The 21,241-nt window shown below is 39.3% G+C and overlaps 2 protein-coding genes across 5 annotated transcripts in view; both read left to right on the forward strand.

Moving 5' to 3' along the window:
* The first annotated feature begins 934 nt into the window (after positions 1-934).
* Positions 935-8,760, forward strand: gpatch3 (G patch domain containing 3). Of its 4 annotated transcripts, none has more exons than XM_084053048.1 (9): positions 935-1,147; positions 1,238-1,361; positions 4,028-4,180; positions 5,075-5,532; positions 5,996-6,170; positions 7,123-7,182; positions 7,787-7,908; positions 8,242-8,369; positions 8,497-8,760. In XM_084053048.1, the coding sequence occupies exons 1-9, from the start codon at positions 956-958 to the stop codon at positions 8,678-8,680; spliced, it is 1,596 nt and encodes a 531-aa protein (XP_083909174.1). In that variant the 5' UTR covers positions 935-955; the 3' UTR covers positions 8,681-8,760. The 4 variants fall into 4 exon arrangements, with proteins under 4 accessions (XP_083909174.1, XP_083909173.1, XP_083909171.1 ...); XM_084053047.1 differs by having other exon boundaries at positions 935-1,102; positions 1,148-1,361; XM_084053045.1 differs by having other exon boundaries at positions 935-1,361.
* Positions 8,761-11,261: 2,501 nt separating this feature from the next.
* gpn2 (GPN-loop GTPase 2) overlaps positions 11,262-21,241 on the forward strand; it is an 11,114-nt gene continuing 1,134 nt past the window's right edge. The window contains exons 1-4 of the mRNA XM_084052706.1: positions 11,262-11,962; positions 13,585-13,741; positions 14,538-14,698; positions 19,943-20,073. Of these exons, the coding sequence (XP_083908832.1) occupies positions 11,543-11,962; positions 13,585-13,741; positions 14,538-14,698; positions 19,943-20,073 (869 nt within the window). The 5' untranslated portion in view covers positions 11,262-11,542. The remainder of the gene's footprint in view (positions 11,963-13,584; positions 13,742-14,537; positions 14,699-19,942; positions 20,074-21,241) is intronic.

Here is a 21,241-nt window from a genome sequence, read left to right on the forward strand (position 1 = left end):
ATAATTTCCATGATTTAAATCACATCTTCTGCAGTAGTGGAAAGTAACATTTATTAAAGTACTATCTTGAGGTACTTTTACAGTTGACTTGACTTAAAGTAGCACTATTCTGTAAACTTTAAACTTCTACTCAACTACTGCTCCGAGGCAAATATCGTACTTTTTTTACATCACAAAAATATTTGACAGGATATGCCTACGCATATAGTTACCAGTTACTTTGTAGATTTAGATTATTATAAAACAATCTCAGATCTTGTAGATCAACTATTTTTGAACAAAATCTGACAAATGTAGAGAATATTTTTTACTTGCCAGTACTACTCAAGTAATTTTTAATAAAGGCTTTTACTTGTAACAGAGTATTTTTATATTGTGGTATTGCTACTGAGTATACTTCTTCCACAACTACCCATCTATATGATGTTTGTTGTCATTTAATCACAGGATTGATTGATTGATTTTATTGATTGAATACTTTATTTAGAAAGACAGGGTAAAAGTACATGGAAGTACAATTCAGGATTGAGATAAAATCCCAAGATGGAGATCAAACGATTAGATTTATGTAAGATTTCTATGATTAATTTCATTATAATGATCAGTTACTGTATCATTCATGGTTGGAGACCATATTGAAAAGTGTAGGTCCAGAGTTTTGCAATTGAGGTGTCTTTTTTGCACAAATTTGGACTACTAAACACACACACACACACACACACACACACACACACACACACACACACACACACACACACACACACACACACACACACACACACACACACACACACACACACACACACACACACACACACACACACACACACACACACACACACACACACTTCAAACTTGAAACTACTCAGAATGCGTCGTAAAACGGATCTGACGTCACACGTGAACGTCGCTCCACTGATGACGTATGTAGCCGCTGCTGTAGGTGTAAACAATCATGGCGGACAGTGAACCAGTTGTCGTGTATTATTTCGCCATCAGTAACATTCCTGCCAGCTTCCGCTCAGCCACCCTGAGGAACTATTTCAGCCAGTTCATAGAGAGTGGAGGATTCCACTGTTTCCACTACCGACACCGACCCGAGGTCCTGAGAGAGGCCGAGGAGAGCGAGCCTAAAGACCGACCCGAGGTCCTCAGAGAGGCCGAGGAGGACGAGCCTAAAGACCGACCCGAGGTCCTCAGAGATGCCGAGGAGGACGACCCTAAAGACCGACCCGAGGTCCTCAGAGAGGCCGAGGAGGACGCACGGAGGACGGATGAGGAACCTAGAGAGAGCCCGCTGGAAGGAGAGAGCTCTGGAGCTTCCATGTCAGCGGAAACAAAGCCAACAGCAGCGGTGAAAGGTAACTAAAAACTTTTTTGTATTTTTATATTTTTATAAAACTATTAATAAAAAAGTTTAAAAAATAAAAAAAGACGTGTCAATTGTATGATTATTTGTATAACTGATATTATTTTAGAGATGTACCGATACCATTTTTTTAGCTGTAGCCCTAGAATGTGTGTGTGTGTGTGTGTGTGTGTGTGTGTGTGTGTGTGTGTTTGACTGGAGTAGTTGGAATACATGAAATGTATGTAAGATCACAGACATTCTGTGGGCTAGATGTACTGATACCATTTTATTTTTTTATCTTTCCCGATTCCGATAGGCCTACCCCATAACTTGCATATCGGTTGATACCGATCCGATACCAGTGTAATTTAAAAATAATCAAGGACAGTGGTTCTCAAAGTGGGGTCTAGCTAGCCGCAAGAAACTCTGATCCTATTTTAATATCTAGAATCTAGAGTTGCAACACCAACCCTTGACAGTCCATACATCCAAACAGAAAAGTCTGATCTGATTGTATTAAACGACGTTAAATCCACCAACATTGCAGCTGTACCGAAAGCTTAAATTATCCTCTTTCTATCTGCAGTTTTTGTTTAATAAAAATCCACCATAGACATGTTATGAGATACTTTTTGCCATGCAGGTGATTATTTTGTGTGGAGTTTGATAGCGCTCATTTTCAATAACGCAACGTCCTGCTGCCTCCTGCATTATGTGACATTTCAGAGGTGGTACTCGGGACCATTTAGGGATTTCTAACGAGCTCTTCCAAACTCCAACACTTAGAAAAATAATCACCTGCATGGAATTTATATTTATATATAGAGAGATATTTCTTGACAGAAAGTAGCTCATAACATAACATGTCTATGGTGGATTTTTATGAAACAAAACCTTTGCAGATAGAATGAGTATTATCCAAGCTTGTTGGTGAGTTTAACATCGTTAAATACAATCAGATCTGACTTTTCTGTTTGGATGTATGGACTGTCAAGGGTTGGTGTTGCAACTCTAGATGCCAGATATTAAAAATAGAATCTAAAAGAGTTGCTTGGGGCTAGGGTCCAGCCAGGGACCCTCATCGTTCCTTGAGGGGGTTCCAAATGGACCCTTACCCTTACATTTGTACACAAAAACAAACCCATTAATAATAATTAAAGTGCAGCCAAGTTGGTAAAATAATTATGTAAATTGTACAATAAGAATATAAAACAGTCGAGCAACATCAATTCTAAATATTACTGTAAATGAAATCTAATGTGATAAATGACATGGTATCGGAATGGCATAGACTGACATACTCACCGATACCAGCATTTTAGGCAGTTTCGGCAGCCTTTCCGATACTGGTATCGGTATCGGAACAACTCTATAAAAACTATTAGTACATTTTTACTCTATTAGCTATGGTCACCTATTAGCCTTCATACAAGACTGTCATTTTTATATGATGACCTTCTTGATCCAAGGCTATAGCCTTGGCTGCTTTGGATCAGGACGGGCCATAGTTTTCTTTTATCTCACGATAAAAAGAAATCTATGACAGTCTTGATCCAAGGCTATGGTCACCTACTGCCTGGCCTAGGGTCAAACACCAACTCTTCAGCTCCTTAAAGGCAGGGTAAGTGATATTTTTGGGTGAAAACAAAACGTTTTTTGTTAAAAGGTTAAAGCACTATATTCTGATATTCATTGCTATTTAGTGTTTGGTCAGTAACAGGGGTCTCCCCGTCTCTCTAGCTCTTTAATAAATGTTCAGGTGGGTCGCACATTTTCAGCCAATCAGGAGAGAGTACCCATTTATCAGCTTAATTTTTATAGTGTTCCAGTTCCAATTTTGTCTGCTCATTTCTTTGTCATCACTTCCAAATTCCACTTGTTTTTCCTGTATCCTTACTGAGTTCTCTCTCCTGATTGGATAAAATTGGTATCCCGACCTGTTTTCTGTTTATCAAAGAGCTGGAGAGACAAGGAGGAGACTCATAAACACTCTTTAGCAATGATTACTATCAGAATATAGAGCTACTTAACACTTATGTTAACAAAAAAAAAATATTGCTTGCCCTACCTTTTAATTTACATTGGAAATGAGGTGGTTTACAACTTTACATCACACCAATGTACAGAATGAGCTGTCATGTCACAGTAGCAATAGAAAAAAAAAACAGTAATGTGTAGTTATCTGCAGTAGTGGAAAGTAACTAAGTACATTTACTCAAGTACTGTATTGACAGTTTTGAGGAGCTTTTTTCCTTACTTGAGTTTGTAAAATGTTTCAATACTTTTTATACTTCTACTCCACTACATCTCAGAGGCAATTCAATATTTTTTACTCCACTACAATTATTTGAAAACTTTAGCCACCAGTGAAAGTTACTTTGTAGATTTAGATTGTTATTGCAAAACATACATAAACCAATTATGCTGTATTTTCTACTTTGTCTATTCTACAAGAGCTTCAAAAGATTGACACATTCTTAAAACTTGAAGCTTGAAACAGGAAATGGGTCATTCTGCATAATTATAAAATTTTGATGCCAGTTAGTACTTTTGTACTTTTACTCAAGTACAATTTTGAATGCAGGACTTTTACTTGTAACAGAGTTATTTCTACCTTGTAGTATTGCTACTTCTATGTAAGTAAATAATGTGTGTACTTCTCCCCCCGCTGTCCAGCAGTGAAGACGTGTTGCTGCATCGTGGCGGTCCACAGTCAACACGCTGACCGGCTGCTCAGACTGTATGCTGGTAACCAGTGGATCGACCCCAAGGGGAACTGGCTGTCCAGGAGATGTGTCATCAAGAGGATCAAAGTGTCACAGCAAACAGGTTAGTTCAGTGATACTCTGCAACCTTCTTCATTTCAAACACCTCCAGTTTGATATGCATTATTAGGCCACCATTGGATATTTAAAAATATATATATATATATATATAATTATTATATATTTTTTAATCTCTGGGATCCCAATATACTTTGCTAAGTCCTGTGTTAATTTCACTATCAGTCATTTAGCTGGGAACCCCCACCCCCAAGGACCTGTAGGCATCCTGGACCCCAACAATTTCATTGAGTTTTTGGCATTGAACATTGGAACATATGAATACAAATGATATTTCTGTTTGGCTTTTAGACAACGCAATCAGAAATTGCACATGGCATATATGACAAATAACTTAAATATGCAAATAAATGATTGACATCTTTAATAATTGTATACTTTCTAATAAATATAAAAATAGCAGAATGCGTTTTAAGCTTGTAGATCAACTATTTTTTATATTTTAAATGTTTTTTTCATCATGGAAACAACTTTGACGATTATGCAAATTAATTGTGATTATCTCAAATAATTGAGATAAAACTAATTCTTCTACTTCCCATTGTCTTGGGAGATTTTTTAACAAATACCTCAATATGATATTGTGGGGATGACCATTGGTACTTGCTACAGAATATGTACGTGTGATTTTGATAATTATCAGTAATGCCTATATAATTAAGTGGGTAAAGGCAAATAATCTGTCAAGTCCTGGAAATTACATCACTTTACTGTATGCCTTATCACAATATTAAGATATTCAAATTCGCAGACAATATCTAGTATTGCATCACATATCTTCCAGCTGTGATGCTGTGTCATCATTTTGTTCGGCTCTAGTTTGTATTTTGTGCTTCACAAAGGAACTCTTAATTGCAACAAAATGTTATTGCCGTTTCAGATGAGCATTTATTCCCCTACAAAACGAAACTGCAGCAGAGGCGGCGTGTGTCGCTGACGGAGTGTTTCACAGAGGCCGACCTCAAAGCTTTACCCGAGCTCAATCCCCCGGCTCTGATGGAGAACGGCAACGTGGGCACGACGATCAAAGTCTTCCTCCAGCTCATCCAGTCCTGCCGTCTGCCTCCGCGTCTCATCCGCAAGCTGGGCCTCACGTTCCCCAAGACCAGCTGCAACCGCCGCTACGGCAATGTCCCTTTCCAGTACTATGACTCCTTCACAATGCCACAGACGGAAGACAATGTCTTCACTGCTGCGGGGCATGAAATAGCAGGCCCTGGCGGAGTGACCCCTAAACGGTTAGGACCTCGGAAACCACGTGACGTTGGCCAGGGCGCAACTGAGGAGGAAGAAGAGGAGGAGTTGGATGAGGAAGATGGCCAGTCTAATGCAGATGATGTGGGTTTACATCCATTTAAGTTACATGTGGATAGTCTAATGTCTCAATATCTTCTGCATTGTCATGTTTCAGTATATTTAAAGGGCAATTTCACTTTATTTAAAACATTTCTGGGGACATTAATACATATAGGCTACTGAGACTTTTTTGTGCTCCCAAGACAGTTTTTTAAGTTGATTGATTCAACATTTAGACACCCCAGACATGGTTTAAAGTGAATTCCCCCTTTAGATTCTGTGTGTCGGAGTGCTTCAACTCTGGTCCTCAGGTATGCCTAGGATTGTGGATTTATTTTAAATCTATCTCCTGATTAAATGTCTCTGATTCAGTTTCACATTTATACTGCCTAGAATACAAGTGTGAGTATGCTGTAGTTAATGAGAGGATATCTATGTTCATTTGAGCAGAATAAGTGGCGTTGCTTTCACTTCTTCATTTGGGTTTCCTCTTGTTTCTGCGTAGGATGACGACCGTTGTGAGGAGTGGGAGCGCCATGAGGCCCTGCACGAGGACGTAACCAGCCAGGAGCGGTGCAAGGAGAGGCTGTTTGAGGAGAAGATTGAGCTGAAATGGGAGAAGGGAGGCTCAGGCCTGGTGTTCTACACCGATGCCCAGTACTGGGCTGAAGAGGAAGGAGGTAACCAACATTCCACACGTGTTGAATTAAGCATCGTGTGTGCACGCACGCGCACACAAAGAAACAGGCTTGTCTGGCTTTTTGTGTATCATCCATTTAGTGTCTTTTTTTTTACTCGTTGTACTCTGTAATTCAGTCAGTAAATATTCAATCGATCAAACACAGAAAGTCCTCTGCACCAGGTGACTGATTTATGGAACCAAGTACTGACCCCTTCGAAAGAAAACTTGGAAATTAATTTTATTTAAATGTCAATATCTTTAGGATATGACATATGAATATTATGACACTGTAGTTGAGGTATCTATGCAATTATAAAAAAAACTGCAAAACAGTACAAATACTTATTGTTCCTGTGGAATAAGCAAGCCAATACATTGTTTTCATTTTGTGCGGGCCGTAGTGCCTGGTGATATATGTGCTGATATGATGGCTCTTACTTCCTCTTGGGGCAGAGGTGTTAGACCAACCCACTGCGTAGGACAGTGATCACACCCTTTTGCTCATTCTGTTATGAAAAATGAGAACAATGGCAAAATAATATTCATGTTGCAAGAGGCTGCATTATATAGGGAAAACTGTTGGTCACTGTTACCTAAATAAAGTAGTATGTTACTATGCAGGACAACATGCATTCAAATCAATACAATTTAAGAAATAATAACTGCAATGCTTCAGGAAAACTCTAACCATTAGAATTCAGCCTTTCATAAAAATGTTGAACATATAAGGAACAGAACACACAGAAAACTAATATAATGTGGCCCTACCATTATTTAAAAAAAAATCTTTGCTGTTCAAGAATAGCTGTCTTATGATGTGAAAAGTTAGTTCTAGAAATGAATGTATAGTATGTAAGATTCTTCGTAACAGTACATGATGTCACCCATGAATGAGGTGTATTTGCTAAGACATACATTGATTTTGTCTCCTTGTTATCTATTTCCCATAGATTTTGATGAGCAAACCGCAGATGACTGGGACGTTGACATGAGTGTTTACTATGACAAAGGTATTTCTCGTTTGCATGTTTTCATTTCCTTTGCATGTTTCCATATCATTTGACTTCAAATGAAATTATGTTACTGTTACTTTTCAGGATTCAAATTCAGCAGATCTACAAGCGCAAACGCTTGTGGAACTGCTCCTTTCGATGCTTTTGTGTGACGCTGTAGTATGATCAAGTAGGGCGTTAATTTACAAGTAAACAAAAAAGTTAAAATACAGAGATAGGAAGTTTCTGCCCGACAGCAACGATATCTATTGTTTCGTATATATACTGACCTGTGCATAGCCTTATGATCCTTGTTCCTAAAACCTGCCTCATTACCAGGGTTCGATCAGGGTTTTGCAGTCCGGGCATCTAGGCTTTTGGAACGCCCAACCTGAGGAGCTAAGGCTAGCAGCAACATCAGTGCCTTCTTTTAAATCACTTCTGAAAACATACCTCTATGTTAAAGTGTTTTTTCTTAACTCTGTTTGCCTGTTTTCTATTGTTGTATTCTGACTTTGCCGAGTTTGCTGCTTTTTTACGTTCTGTAAAGCACTTTAAAACTTTCGAAAAGCGCTCTACAAATAAACAAGTAATCTTTATCCTCATTGTCCCCTCCCCACAGATGGCGGTGACATGGACTCCAGAGACTATGTGCGCATGCGCTATGAAAAGAGGCTGAGGGATGGGCTCGAAGACAGGTCGGGGCGTGGCCACCCGATTGGCAGCTTTGAGAAATTTACTAAGGTACTGCAGTGATTTCTCACCACCTCAGTTTATTTGACGTATTTCTTATAGTTTAATCCTGGAGCCTTAACTAACTCAGGGTCCAGGGACCCCCAGGGTTCCTTGAGGAGGTTCCAAATGGACCCTTATAGGTCTATATCTCTGAGGGTGTATAATTGGAACCGAATTGACCCGTAAAGGTCTGCAACATCTGAGAGTATACGAATGGAACCAAATGTTCCTTTAGGGGTCCATTTGTACACTGTCAGAGTTATGGGGGTCCTTTATAATCAAAAAGAAGTTTGAGAACCGATGACTGAACTTAGATGTTATGTCGTTGATGTCCTGGATCAGGGTTTCGGTCGTAGAGTGATGGAGAAGCAGGGATGGAAGGATGGAGAAGGTCTGGGGAACAGCCAGGTCGGGATCCCTGCAGCCCTGGAGAACGACGGACAGCATCCCAAATGCAAAAGAGGTTTTGGGTGAGTAGTCTAAAAAAATAGAGACAAAAATAGAAGTTGGTGTTTTGCATTTGAGTCGGTGTACAGTCTCGTCACATTTGATCGTTTCATTTCATGACGCGTGCGTGTAATTCTTCTGTTTCTACAGGTATCATGGAGAGAAGTTAAACTTGTATCCCGTGAAAAGGGCCAGAAAAGAATTTCATATTTCTACAGTGTATGATAAACCTAAAGATGTCGATCAAGGTGACAGCGTATTGAGACGGCAACAAAACACCAACATGAAGTTCAGAGGCTGGCAGCCAGGGGGCAGCATTGGACCACGAAGATGACATTATTTCTACACATTTTTGTGTTTTTTTGCAGACTTTATTTCTTTGTTATAATTGTATAATAAAATATTTTAAACATATATATTTTAAACATATTTTTCATTGTAAAAGTATCTGCTTTGAATTGTTAGGAAGAGTTGATCATTTATTGTTTCATAATGTTCCATTTAATATTCAGTGTTTAGTCGACACATTATTGCAATTTAACATTTTTTTTAACTTTTAGTTTTATTAAGTATTTATGTAACCCAAATGCAGTGGTGGAAAGTAACTAAGTGCATTTACTCAAGTACTGTACTTAAAGGTAAGGTAAGTGATTTACTTTGGTTAAAATAAGTGTTAAATAGCTCTATATTCTGATAGTACTCATTGCTATTGTTCAGTAAAAGGAGTCTCCCATGTCTCTCCAATTCTTTACTAAAAAGAAAATGCATTTTCAGTGCTCTCTCCTGATTTGCTTAAAATGTGTCACCTACCTGAAAATGTACTGTATTCTGTTTACTAAAGAGCTGGAGAGACGCCTGTGACCAAACAAACGCTCTGTAGCAATGATTACTATCAGAATATAATAATACCTTATAAACAAAACAAAAAAAATACCCAAAAATATCACTTGAGTAATTACTGGAGTAATTCCAACTTTCAATACTTTTACTTCTACTCCACTACATCTCAGAGGCAAATATCATACTTTTACCCCACTACAATTATTTGACAACTATAGTTACTTTATAGATCTTGATTATTATTACGAACCACTTCAACCCTAAATACTAATACGATCTACAAGCTCACAATGTGTCGCCATGCAACCCATTGTGAACTTGTAGATTGCTATTTTCAAAAGACTTCTATACATTTGAATCTGTGAAACGGGACACTCTGCATAATGAGTACTTATACTCATGGTATATTTTGATACCATTACTTTTGTACTTTTTTAAGTACAAAATGTGAGTACGTTTTCCACCACTGCCCCAAATGTAAAGCATTGCGCAAAAATATGAATAGTATTAGCTACACATGCGTTCCACGTTGAGAGCTTATTTTATTTTGAAAGCAAATAGAAATAACCCGGAAGTAGTTCGAAGCATTGCGACAACAACACAAACGTAGTGGCGGCAGAGAGATATCAGGTATTTACATACTGTTAACTAATGACATAATATACATACTGTACGATGATAATGTATAATATAAAGTAGGTAGCATTTGTTCTAATTATATTGCCCCTTCTTTTCAAAAGCTAATTGTGTCAAACTTGCAACGTTAACCACAGTAACAGACTAGTAGCCGCAAACAACTCTTAGATCCTATTTTTAATGTCTGGAATCTAGAGTTGCATCACCAACCCTTATGACAATCCATACATCCACACAGAACAGTCTGATCTGATTGTGTTAAACGACGTTAAATTCACCAACATTGCAGCTGTACGGAAAGCTTGGTTTATCCTCTTTCTATCTGCAAAGTTTTTGTCTCATAAAAATCCACCATAGACATGTTATATGATCTACTTTCTGTCAATACATTCCGTGTTGCTTGCGGCTACAGTAATAGTACTGTTCCAAGCCAGGGCTCGTATTATTATTACTTATATATATATTATAACTTTTATATGAACTATTAGCTTAAGTTATGATAATTGATATAATACTGGCACGTCTGATCTTCTGATCGTCTGACATCAACAGACTTGTCAGTTCAATTCACTTCAAATGAGCTTTATGTTTATTGACATGAGAAAATATATGTTTACATTGCCAAAGCAAGTGTCCAAAACAATCAAAACTGAGAATGTATTGTACATTTAAGTGGAATAAAGACATGTAAACAGAGCTATATGTAACATTGCAACTTGGGGAAAAAAACTAGCTTACAAAATTGCTGTTAGATATACACATGTAGGCAATGGTAGCTTGGTAAAAAGCTTTTTGATACAAATGCAAACATTTTCAGGATTTTGCAGTCACTTGATATATAAAGCCTTTTGGGACAAATGGCAGCACTTTTTCACAAGTAGCCTATTTAAAATAGCTGGAGTTATTTCAAATGTGTTTAAAGGTAGTTGCTGTATACAGTAGCTCTGTGTCGGGTGAGGAATACACATAATAATAATAATAATAATAATAATGGCTGTATTCCATTGGACATCATTCTCCTGTCCCTGCCAGGTAACAACGTGGACACTAGCATCCTGCTACCTGTACCTCCATCCATTCAGATGTGGAAAAGTGACCTGGTATTGGCCTCGTCGCAAGCCTCACAGTGACCTGGTATTGGCCTCGTCGCAAGCCTCACAGTGACCTGGTATTGGCCCCATCACCAGCCTCACAGTGACCTGGTATTGGCTCCATCACCAGCCTCACAGTGACCTGGTATTGGCCCCATCACCAGCCTCACAGTGACCTGGTATTGGCTCCATCACCAGCCTCACAGTGACCTGGTATTGGCTCCATCACCAGCCTCACAGTGACCTGGTATTGGCTCCATCACCAGCCTCAGTGACCTGGCATTGGCTCCATCACCAGCCTCACAGTGACCTGGTATTGGCTCCATCAACCAGCCTCACAGTGACCTGGTATTGGCCCCATCAACCAGCCTCACAGTGACCTGGTATTGGCTCATCACCAGCCTCACAGTGACCTGGTATTGGCTCCATCACCAGCCTCACAGTGACCTGGTATTGGCTCATCACCAGCCTCACAGTGACCTGGTATTGGCTCCATCACCAGCCTCACAGTGACCTGGTATTGGCTCATCACCAGCCTCACAGTGACCTGGTATTGGCTCATCACCAGCCTCACAGTGACCTGGTATTGGCCCCATCAACCAGCCTCACAGTGACCTGGTAATTGAACCATGTCCAACCAGCCCTCAGCAGCCCAGATGTTACGCTTCGGCCAGGTGGTTATCGGCCCCCCGGGGTCGGGTAAGACCACCTACTGCCAGGGGATGCAGGAGTTCTTAGGCCACCTGGGACGCAAGGTGGTCGTGGTGAACATGGACCCCGCCAACGAGAGGCTTCCGTATCCCTGCGGAGTGGACATCTCGGAGCTGGTCACGCTGGACGACGTGATGGAGGGCCTGAAGCTGGGGCCCAACGGCGGGCTGCTCTACTGCATGGAGTATCTGGAGGCCAACCTGGACTGGCTGGAGGGCAAGCTGAAGCAGCACGCCGACTGCTACTTCCTGTTTGACTGCCCCGGGCAGGTGGAGCTCTACACCCACCAGAACTCTGTGAAGAACATCTTCTCGCAGCTGGCCAAGTGGAACTTCAGGGTGAGAGGTTCTCCACAATGAAAAAGGTGTCGGGGGGGGGGGGGGGGGGGGGACTTTGACTCATCTTCCTTTTTTAACCACTTAACCCATTCAATCCGGGAACGCATCTGTGTCACTTAAGATTTCTTTGGCTATTCAAAGATAGCAGATATACAAGCTCATAGCGTGGCACAGAGTGCCGTGCTATGAGCTTGTAGATCTGCATTTTTTGGAAAAATCATGAAAATGTGTGCAAATCTTTGAATATATATATATTTTTAAAGCAAACGTTTTTAACTTTTTTTTTTGCTTCTGGGGGTCCCTGGAACAAAATATTTTGTTGGCCAAATACATATCATTTCGGGGGTCCTTGACATGAAAAGGTTTTAGCAAATAGCACCACTGATATAGCAACAAATAGAGATTTAGAAGACATTTGTAGAATTCCCAGAAGCAAAGATTTGAGTTACAAACGTTTGCTTTAAAAATATATATTTATATATAGAGAGAGAGATTTGCACAAATGTTCACTATTTAAAAAAAACAAACAGATCTACAAGCTCATAGCGTGGCACTCGGTGCCACGCTATGAGCTTGTATATCTGCTATTTTTTAATAGCTCAAAGAAATATAAAATGATATCTATGCGTTCCCGGTCTTAAACCCTATATATCCGAACGGTTAGGGTGCATACCACATGGCACATATCAGCAAGTCTCTTGTTTGATTCCCGGTCCAGCCGGACCATTTTGCTGAATTTCTCTCCACCTTCACTGTCAATAAAATAAATAAATATAAACAACTATATATTGAGTCCCCCAGGGGACTATACTAGGCCCCTACTTAATTTTTGACAGTATACTGTATCTGTATATACAGAGTGTGTGCACATTTTGCACAACACTTTTCTTTTATCTGAAAACTAAATAGACAGATTAGAGGAAATGTTTTCTCTTATTTCTCTAAGTCTAATATATGGTTGAGAGTTGAAGACACATTATTTCCTATATGCTTCCCGAGTTAGCAGTGGCTCAGGTGGTAGAGCGGTCGCTTGGGAATCGGAAGGTTCCCAGTTCGATCTCGGCTCCCCCTGGCTTAGTGTCGAACTCCTGAATGCTCCCGATGAGCAGTTTGGTGCCTTACATGGTTTCCTCCGCCGCCGGTGTGTGAATGGAAAGCGCTTTGGATAAAGGCGCTATATAAATGCACCATTTATTTTTTTACCATTTACGTCAGTGGTTCTCAAACGTTTTCATGTCTAGGACCCCCAAATTAACACTTATTAGCCCACGCCCCACGGACCCCCATTTGAAAAGATATGCCAGGGACCCCCATAGGAGAAGATTTTGTACGTCTCTAGCAGTGATTCTCAACCATTTACATTTCTAGGACCCCCAGTTTGACATGCATTAGGCTAAGGACACTCATTTAATGGCATTTCTATCTCTGGGACCCCAATTTATATTGTAAAATGTATGTTAATTTAGCTCTGAGAGTGATTGTTCCATTTGTACACTCAGAGATACAGACCCCATAAGGGTCCATTTGCTTCCTAACTATCTATCATTTAGCTGGGAACCCCCTGGAACTCCTTCAAGGACCCCACTTTAAGAACCCCTGATTTACGTTGTCCTGTATTCCAGCTGGCTGCGGTTCACCTGGTGGACTCTCATTACTGTGCCGACCCGGCCAAGTTCATCTCGGTGCTGTGCACCTCTCTGTCCACCATGCTGCACGTGGAGCTGCCACATGTCAACGTCCTCTCCAAGATGGACCTGATCGAGCAGTATGGAAAACTGGGTAGGGCTTCAACCATACATAATATAAGGGGTTTTCAACCCTTTTCATATCAAGGTCCATTGTTTATTGGTCATTTGATGAGATTTCAGACCCAAGACTTAGAATATTTTGTTGTCATTGGATAACATTTTGTCCACAATTCCATGCTGTAATGATGTGGTACCATAGGGGTAACAGGTTAATGTTGATCAAAATAACAATTATTTAATTAAGTAATGCAGATAATAAGAACAATAATTTAATATATTACACTCTCAAGAGTTAAAGGAGAGTCCATTTGGTTAACAACTCTCCATCATTTAGCTGGGGACCACCTGGAACCCCCTCAAGGACCACTGGTGGTCCCCGGACCACTGGTTGAGAACTACTGCATTATATTGTTGGTGATTATTCTATCAATATTTTTTGATTAATTTAATAACAGAAAAGCATGTAAAAAACATATTTATACAAATTTATATATAGATATAAACGAATTGAGGCGAAACAAATAATAATAGTTTTTTTTAATCGACGAAATCAATTTGTCTGAGTAACCTCTTAAGTCGTGTGTGTGTGTGTGTGTGTGTGTGTGTGTGTGTGTGTGTGTGTGTGTGTGTGTGTGTGTGTGTGTGTGTGTGTGTGTGTGTGTGTGTGTGTGTGTGTGTGTGTGTGTGTGTGTGTGTGTGTGTGTGTGTGTGTGTGTGTGTGTGTGTGTGTGTACTATATGTGACGTGCTGCATGATGGACTTTATTCTGTCTAGCCTTGTAAACAATGTCTTTTTTTTGTATTGTTTCTTCTTCTACCATGGTGCAGCCTTTAACTTGGATTTCTACACGGAGGTCATGGACCTCACCTATCTTGTGGACCACTTGGCTGCGGACCCCTTCTGGAAGAAGTTCCGCAGTCTGAACGAGAAATTGGTGGAGGTCATACAAGACTACAGTCTGGTCTCCTTTGTCCCTCTCAATGTGCAGGTACAGTTCCACTTGCCTTCACACAGCAAAATTCTGACTAGGGTTAGCCCATTAAAACCGGGAACGCATCTGTCTAACCACTTTAACCATTATTTTATACTTTGGCTATTCAAAAATAGCAGATAAACAAGCTCATAGCATGGTACCAAGTGCTGCGCTATGAGCTTGTAGATCTGCTATTTTTGAAAAATCGTGAACATTTTAGCAAATCTTTGAATATAATATAATAATATATATTTTTTTACTTGTGTATGTTGTTCTATATCAGTGGTTCTCAAGCTTTTTTCATATATCAAGGACACCCAAAATTATATTTATGTCCGCGGCCCCCCATCTCAAAACATTTTGTTCCAGGGACCCCCAGAAGCAAAGATTGGAGTTAAAAATGTATATTCATATTCAAAGATGTGCACACATTTTCACGGTTTTATTCAAAAATAGCCAAAGAAATCTAAAATGACACAAATGCGTTCCCGGATTGAATGGGTTAAATATGAGAATAATATAATTCGATATAATTCAATTCAAGTCGATATCATTCAATTCGTTTTTATGGGCTATATATATATATAATAATACGAATGATATAAGAGAAGGCCTTTATTGATCGCGCAAGGGAAATTCAGATGCCAAAGGCAGCACAGCAATTAAGATACAGTTACAAGGTAAGAAACAGTACTGTAGATACAGAAGTAAAGTCATTTTTTTTCAGACGTCACACAAAAAATAAACACCATCAATAATGAACAAAATGCCATCTCTGTCAGGTGGAAACCTCATATGTTACTTTTCAGGATCTAAATTCAAAAATAGCGAAAGTAGCAGATCTACAAGCTCAATACGTGTCGCTCCGCGACGTGTTTCGAGCTTGTAGATCTGCTACTTTTGATCCTTTTGTGTGACGTGGTAGTATGATCAAGTAGGGCGTTCATTTATGAAAAAACACAAACAGTTAGAATATGGAGCAACGTTATACAACAGTAATACACCCTCAACAAAGCTTGCATTATGCAGGACAAAATAAATATTAATGGACCCATAAGGGGTCCATTAATTGGTTACAGTTGTACCCTATCAAATGGATAAATGAACACTGAGGATTTTAATGTGTTAAGCCAGTGTTGTACAGTCATTTACCTTGGTGGTCTGGGTGTCTGCATCTCATAGCGGGGCACCGATACATACCATTTTTGGTGGTCCTTGACATGAAAAACGTTTGAGAACCACTGATAATATAGCAACATACATTTTTTTTCAAAACAACTGTTAGGATTTAAAAGACATGTAGAATCCCCAGAAGCAAAGATTTGAGTTGAAAATGTTTGCTTTAAAAAAAATATATATATATATTCAAAGATTTGCACAAATGTTCATGATTTTTCAAAAATAGCAGATCTACAAGTGCCATGCTATGAGCTTGTATATCTGCTATTTTTGAATAGCCAAAGAAATCTAAAATGACATGGATGCGTTCCCGGTCTTATTCGTCGGATTAATTCCAAGCCAGCATCAGGTGTCTTTACTTCAGTAGCACATTGCGTGCTAAAGACTGAACTAACTCCCCTGGTGTTGTGTTTGATTGAAATTAAAACCTACGCAAACTCTATCACCCATTGTTGGACATGACATGCACCCTCTGTTTTATTTACATATAGCCCAATGAATAAATAAATAGACACAATCAGAGAATGAATTAAATAAAAGCTGGTGTGTAAAAAATGGGTTCTGATAATCAGATGTTAGACCCTCTTAATATCCTCAGACATGTTGTTCCAGAGTCTAGGGGGCCCTAGTGGCAATGTACCGTACTGTAACAATCACGGTTAGTTTATCATCACAATAATTTTAATCACTTTAATCACTATGAACATGCATTTATATGTTGGCTATTCAAAAATAGCAGAACTACCAGCTCAGCTTGTACATCTGCTATTTTCTTTTATATTTAAAAAATATCTAAGATATTTGAATAAATGTGAATACTTTTGACATACATCTTCTCTTCTTGGGGTCCCTGGCACAAAACATTTTCAGATGGGGGTCCGCGGCCAATTACATATCAATTTGGGGGTCCTTGGACACGAAAAAGTTTGAGAACTGCTGGTCTAAAGGCAATCATTCACTTTTGGTACAGTTGTTTGAAAACTATAGGGATACACACACACATTCATTGTCACCTTGTATAAATTCAAGGGGTCTCAGTTAGGCTCTGATAATCCATTAAGACCGGGAACGCATCTGTGTCATTTTAAGATTTCTTTAGCTATTCAAAAATAGCAAATATAAATATACAAGCTCATAGCAATGAATATATATATATATATATGTTTTTAAAGCGAACATTTTTAAGTCCAATATTTGCCGCTGGGGGGTCCCTGCCCTGGAACTAAATATTTTGAGATGGGGGTCCGCGACCAAATACATATAATTTTGGGGGTCCTTGACATGAAAATGTTGGAGCAACACTGATAAAGTAACATACTGTTAGGATTTGGAAAATATTTTTAGATATGTATTTGGCCACGGACCACCATCTCAAAATATATTTTTTCCAGGGACCCCCCCCGGAAGCAAGGATTGGAGTTATAAATGTTCGCTTAAAAAAAATATGTATATATATATAAGATTTGCACACATTTTCACTATTTAAAAAAAAATAACAGACCTACAAGCCCATAGCGCGGCACTCGGTGCCGCGCTATGGGCTTGTAGATCTGCTATAAGAAATCTTAAAATGACGCAGATGCGTTCCCGGTCTTAATGGATTAATGCATGTCAGATTAGGGCTGAAGCTCTTTAATTCAGCCAGGTGCTAGTGCTAGTCAAGTGTCACCCACTGCACTAAAACCTAAATGTGAAAGAAAAGTAAGGAAGCTAGAAACAGGGTGTCTCTATTTACCTGTCCAGGCAACCATCTGGAGAATGTAGCATATAAAAACACTTCTATTTTGTTAGCTTACACGACAAGTCTGCTGTTCTAGGACGGTTTGCAGCTTAGTGAGGACCGCCAACCTGTTTGGTACTCAAATCTAAAATTGTAGTTTTGACTTGCCACCAAACGTCTGAACAAATAGAGGCTTGTGGAGGCAGCTATTGCGTGCATGAGCAGGATGATTGGATTAACATATGCAAATATGTAATAGTCAAATAACAGCCGGTTAGCAAATATAATCAATTTTGGCTCATAAAAAAATGAATAAAAAGTATGCTTTAATGAAAACTATCGGAAGACAAAACATCTAAAATACGGTATTTATAATAGATCACACTTATATAGCGCGTTTTCATAGTACCCAAAGTCGCTTTACAAAACAAATCAAAATAAACAACTTTATTAGGAGAGAAATAGTTAAAAGGCAAATAATTTAGCAAAGAGAAAAACATTAAGCTAAGACTAAAAGGCAGAGAATGAGATTTGATTTAGAGAATATTTAGAAAGGTACCATTTGTTTTTGTTTAGTTTATTAAGAAAACATTTATGGCAAAGGTCCAAGATTGATGACAAGCAGCGTGGCAACTTTAGAGCAGTGCATTCATTTTAATATCTATAGAGATTTTGTTATTATATTATCAATAAAATCTTGTGTTTTGCCAATTATTTAGGGGCCCACTTGTAATATCCTGACGGCCCGCAGGTTGGGAATCGCTGCTTTAGCCCTTCTTCATCAGAACGGATGGTTGAAGCCGCATCAAAGAACATGAACCAACTTAAACTTTATTTAATATTCTGTCGTAATAGTTTTTTAGAACGGGAGATTGGCAAATATAGCATTTCCACCATAATGAAAATCCACTATTTTGGCAGCCAGTGGTGACTCAGGTTGCCATGGCATTTAACGAGTGCAAGTTAAAAGGCGTAGCGCGACAAGAAAGAAGGAACCTCTCCACTCTTGAGTGGTGGAAGGTCAGCTAATGAGGGAAGCTTTTACACATGAAGGTCAGGCTATCCTTACACAACAATCATTCATGAAAGAGCCAAGCTTCTCGCTAAGGCTTGGAAGCTGAGCCATTATAAATAACTCAACAAGTTTAGCCATTAATTTCAAAGGGAGAAGCAGGCTGTGTTTTGGTATATCCAGCATAGATACTTGAGTAAAAAAGTAGATTTTCTTTTAACAATATGAGCCTGTACTTTATATCTAAGAAGGCAGAAACAAAATGCTGAAATAGCACTGAAATGGGATACGAATGCCTTCTGTTGTTATTACTTTATTGATGACAGAATTACATCACCAAAACAGTTTTCTTGACTTAGAGAAAGGCTTGTAAGAACATTTTTTTCACAGTATCTTTGACAACAGTGGTCTTTTTCAGCTCTGACCTCATGCTGCTGCCTTCCACCCAGTGGTGGAAAGTAACTAAGTACATTAACATTTACTCAAGTACTGTCCTTAAATATAATTTTGAGATACTTTTACTTTACTAGAGTATTTCCATTAAATAAAAATACTTCTACTCCACTGCATTTCAGAGGCAAATATTGTACTTTTACTTTGGTACTGTAAGCATATTTTGATGCCAATACTTAAAGGACGGCTTCACCCATTTTCAACCTATCTTCATATACAGTAATTGGTCTTCACTAATGCTCATGATGATATGGTACCATTTTTGTCTACTCTATCTGTATCTCAGAGGAGGGCTGTGGACAGTTGGACATCACGCTTACCAGTGACGTCATCGGGGGGGAATCGAAGCTAGTAGAAACTGCAGGCTTTCTATTCCTGGAAAGTTACAATGCTATGATAGAAGCCATTGTTCTTGCGTTAATAAAAATCAAAATACTAAAATGTGAAATCTTGTTTGAAAACAAAATCCTGCCTGACGATGATGTCACTGGTAGGCGGGTTTTTGAACTGTCCACAGTCCTCCTAAAAGACACAGACCAAGTAGAAAAAAATTGTACCATTTTATCATGAGCATTAGTGAGGACCGATTATTATGAAGATAGGTTGAAAATGGGTGAAGTCGTCCTTTAATTAACCCATTAAGACCGGGAACGCTTCTGTCATTTCTTTGGCTATTCAAAAAAACATTTATTTTTTATATTTATTTTTCAAAAAACTGTTTAGAAAACATTTTTAGAATCGGAATCAGGTCTTAATGGGTTAAAAGGCCTTTCACTCGTAACAGAGAATTTGTTTTTATATTGTCGCTTGGTATTGCTACTTTTACTTTAGTAAACAAAATCTTGAGTACTTTGTTCCTCCACCACCACCACCACCACTGTGTTCCATTCTCCAGGATAAAGAAAGCATGACTCAGGTCTTGCGGACGGTGGACAAAGCCAACGGCTGCAGCTTCGGGGACTTGGAGGAGAGGAATCTGCAGGCCATGATGTCAGCCGCCGTGGGGGCAGACTTCCAGTTCAGCTCGTATCCTTTCCCAACTGGAGTCTGGTGACTCAGCCATGATTCACTGCTGAAGCCCGTTCTCATTAGGAAAAACGTACAGTGGATACTAATGGCTTTTACTTTTTTTACATATACAGTAGTACGTTATGTCTTGCCATACATGACATAGTTATTATTTACATAGAGTGGTGTAAAGTAACTAAGTACATTTACTCAAGTACTGTACTTTTATTATTAGTTGTATTTTTAGCGGTACCAACCGCTCTACATTTGACCGTGTCTGTGTGTCCGTCCGTCCGTATGTTATGTCCGTCCGTCCGTATGTTATGTCCGTCCGTCCGTATGAGCACGGCAAAGAAGCAACACATACAAACACACGCACACACACACACACACACACACACACACACACGGACTTGGAGATCGGCTATTCCATCTCTCCTCTCATTGGCCACACGTACCACTGGTTATCAAAGAGGGGTCCAGGGACCCCAGAGTGTCTGTGTGTCCGTCCGTCCGTATGTTATGTCCGTCCGTCCGTATGAGCACGGGGCTTTAAACAGCTATAACTCCAGTTTGCAGCATGCCACCAAGTCCAAATTTGGTATGTGGACTTAGACCACCAATAGGGACGAGCATTAATTGCTTAAGCCCCGCCCCCTCTGTCTTCCCATTGGCTGGCCTTTAAACAGCCATAACTCAAGTTCGCAGCATGCTACGGAGTACAAATTTTGTACATGGACTAAAACCACCAATAGGGACGAACTGTAATTACTTAAGCCCCGCCCCCTCTGTCTGCCCATTGGCTGGGCTTTAAACAGCCATTATTCCAGTTTGCAGCATGCTACCAAGTACAAATTTGGTAAGTGGACTCAGACCACCAATAGGGACAAACTGAAATTAGTTAAGCCCCGCCCCAAAGGCACCGCTTCCTTCACACAGGGTGTGATTTTTTTTACTTTACCAGAGTATTTCCAATTTTCAATACTTGTACTTCTACTCCACTACATCTCAGAGGCAAATATTGTGCTTTTACTCCACTACAATTATTTGGAAAGTTTAGCTACTAGTTACTTTGCAGATATAAATGATTATCTTATAAAACATTTAACATACATTAACCACTTCAGCCCTATTTTATACATAGGCTATTTGAGGCTATTTGTCTATTTGTGAGCTTGTAGATCTG

The sequence above is a fragment of the Gymnoscopelus microlampas genome (assembly GCF_963454915.1).
Source record: "Gymnoscopelus microlampas genome assembly, chromosome: 3".
Lineage (NCBI taxonomy): Eukaryota > Metazoa > Chordata > Actinopteri > Myctophiformes > Myctophidae > Gymnoscopelus > Gymnoscopelus microlampas.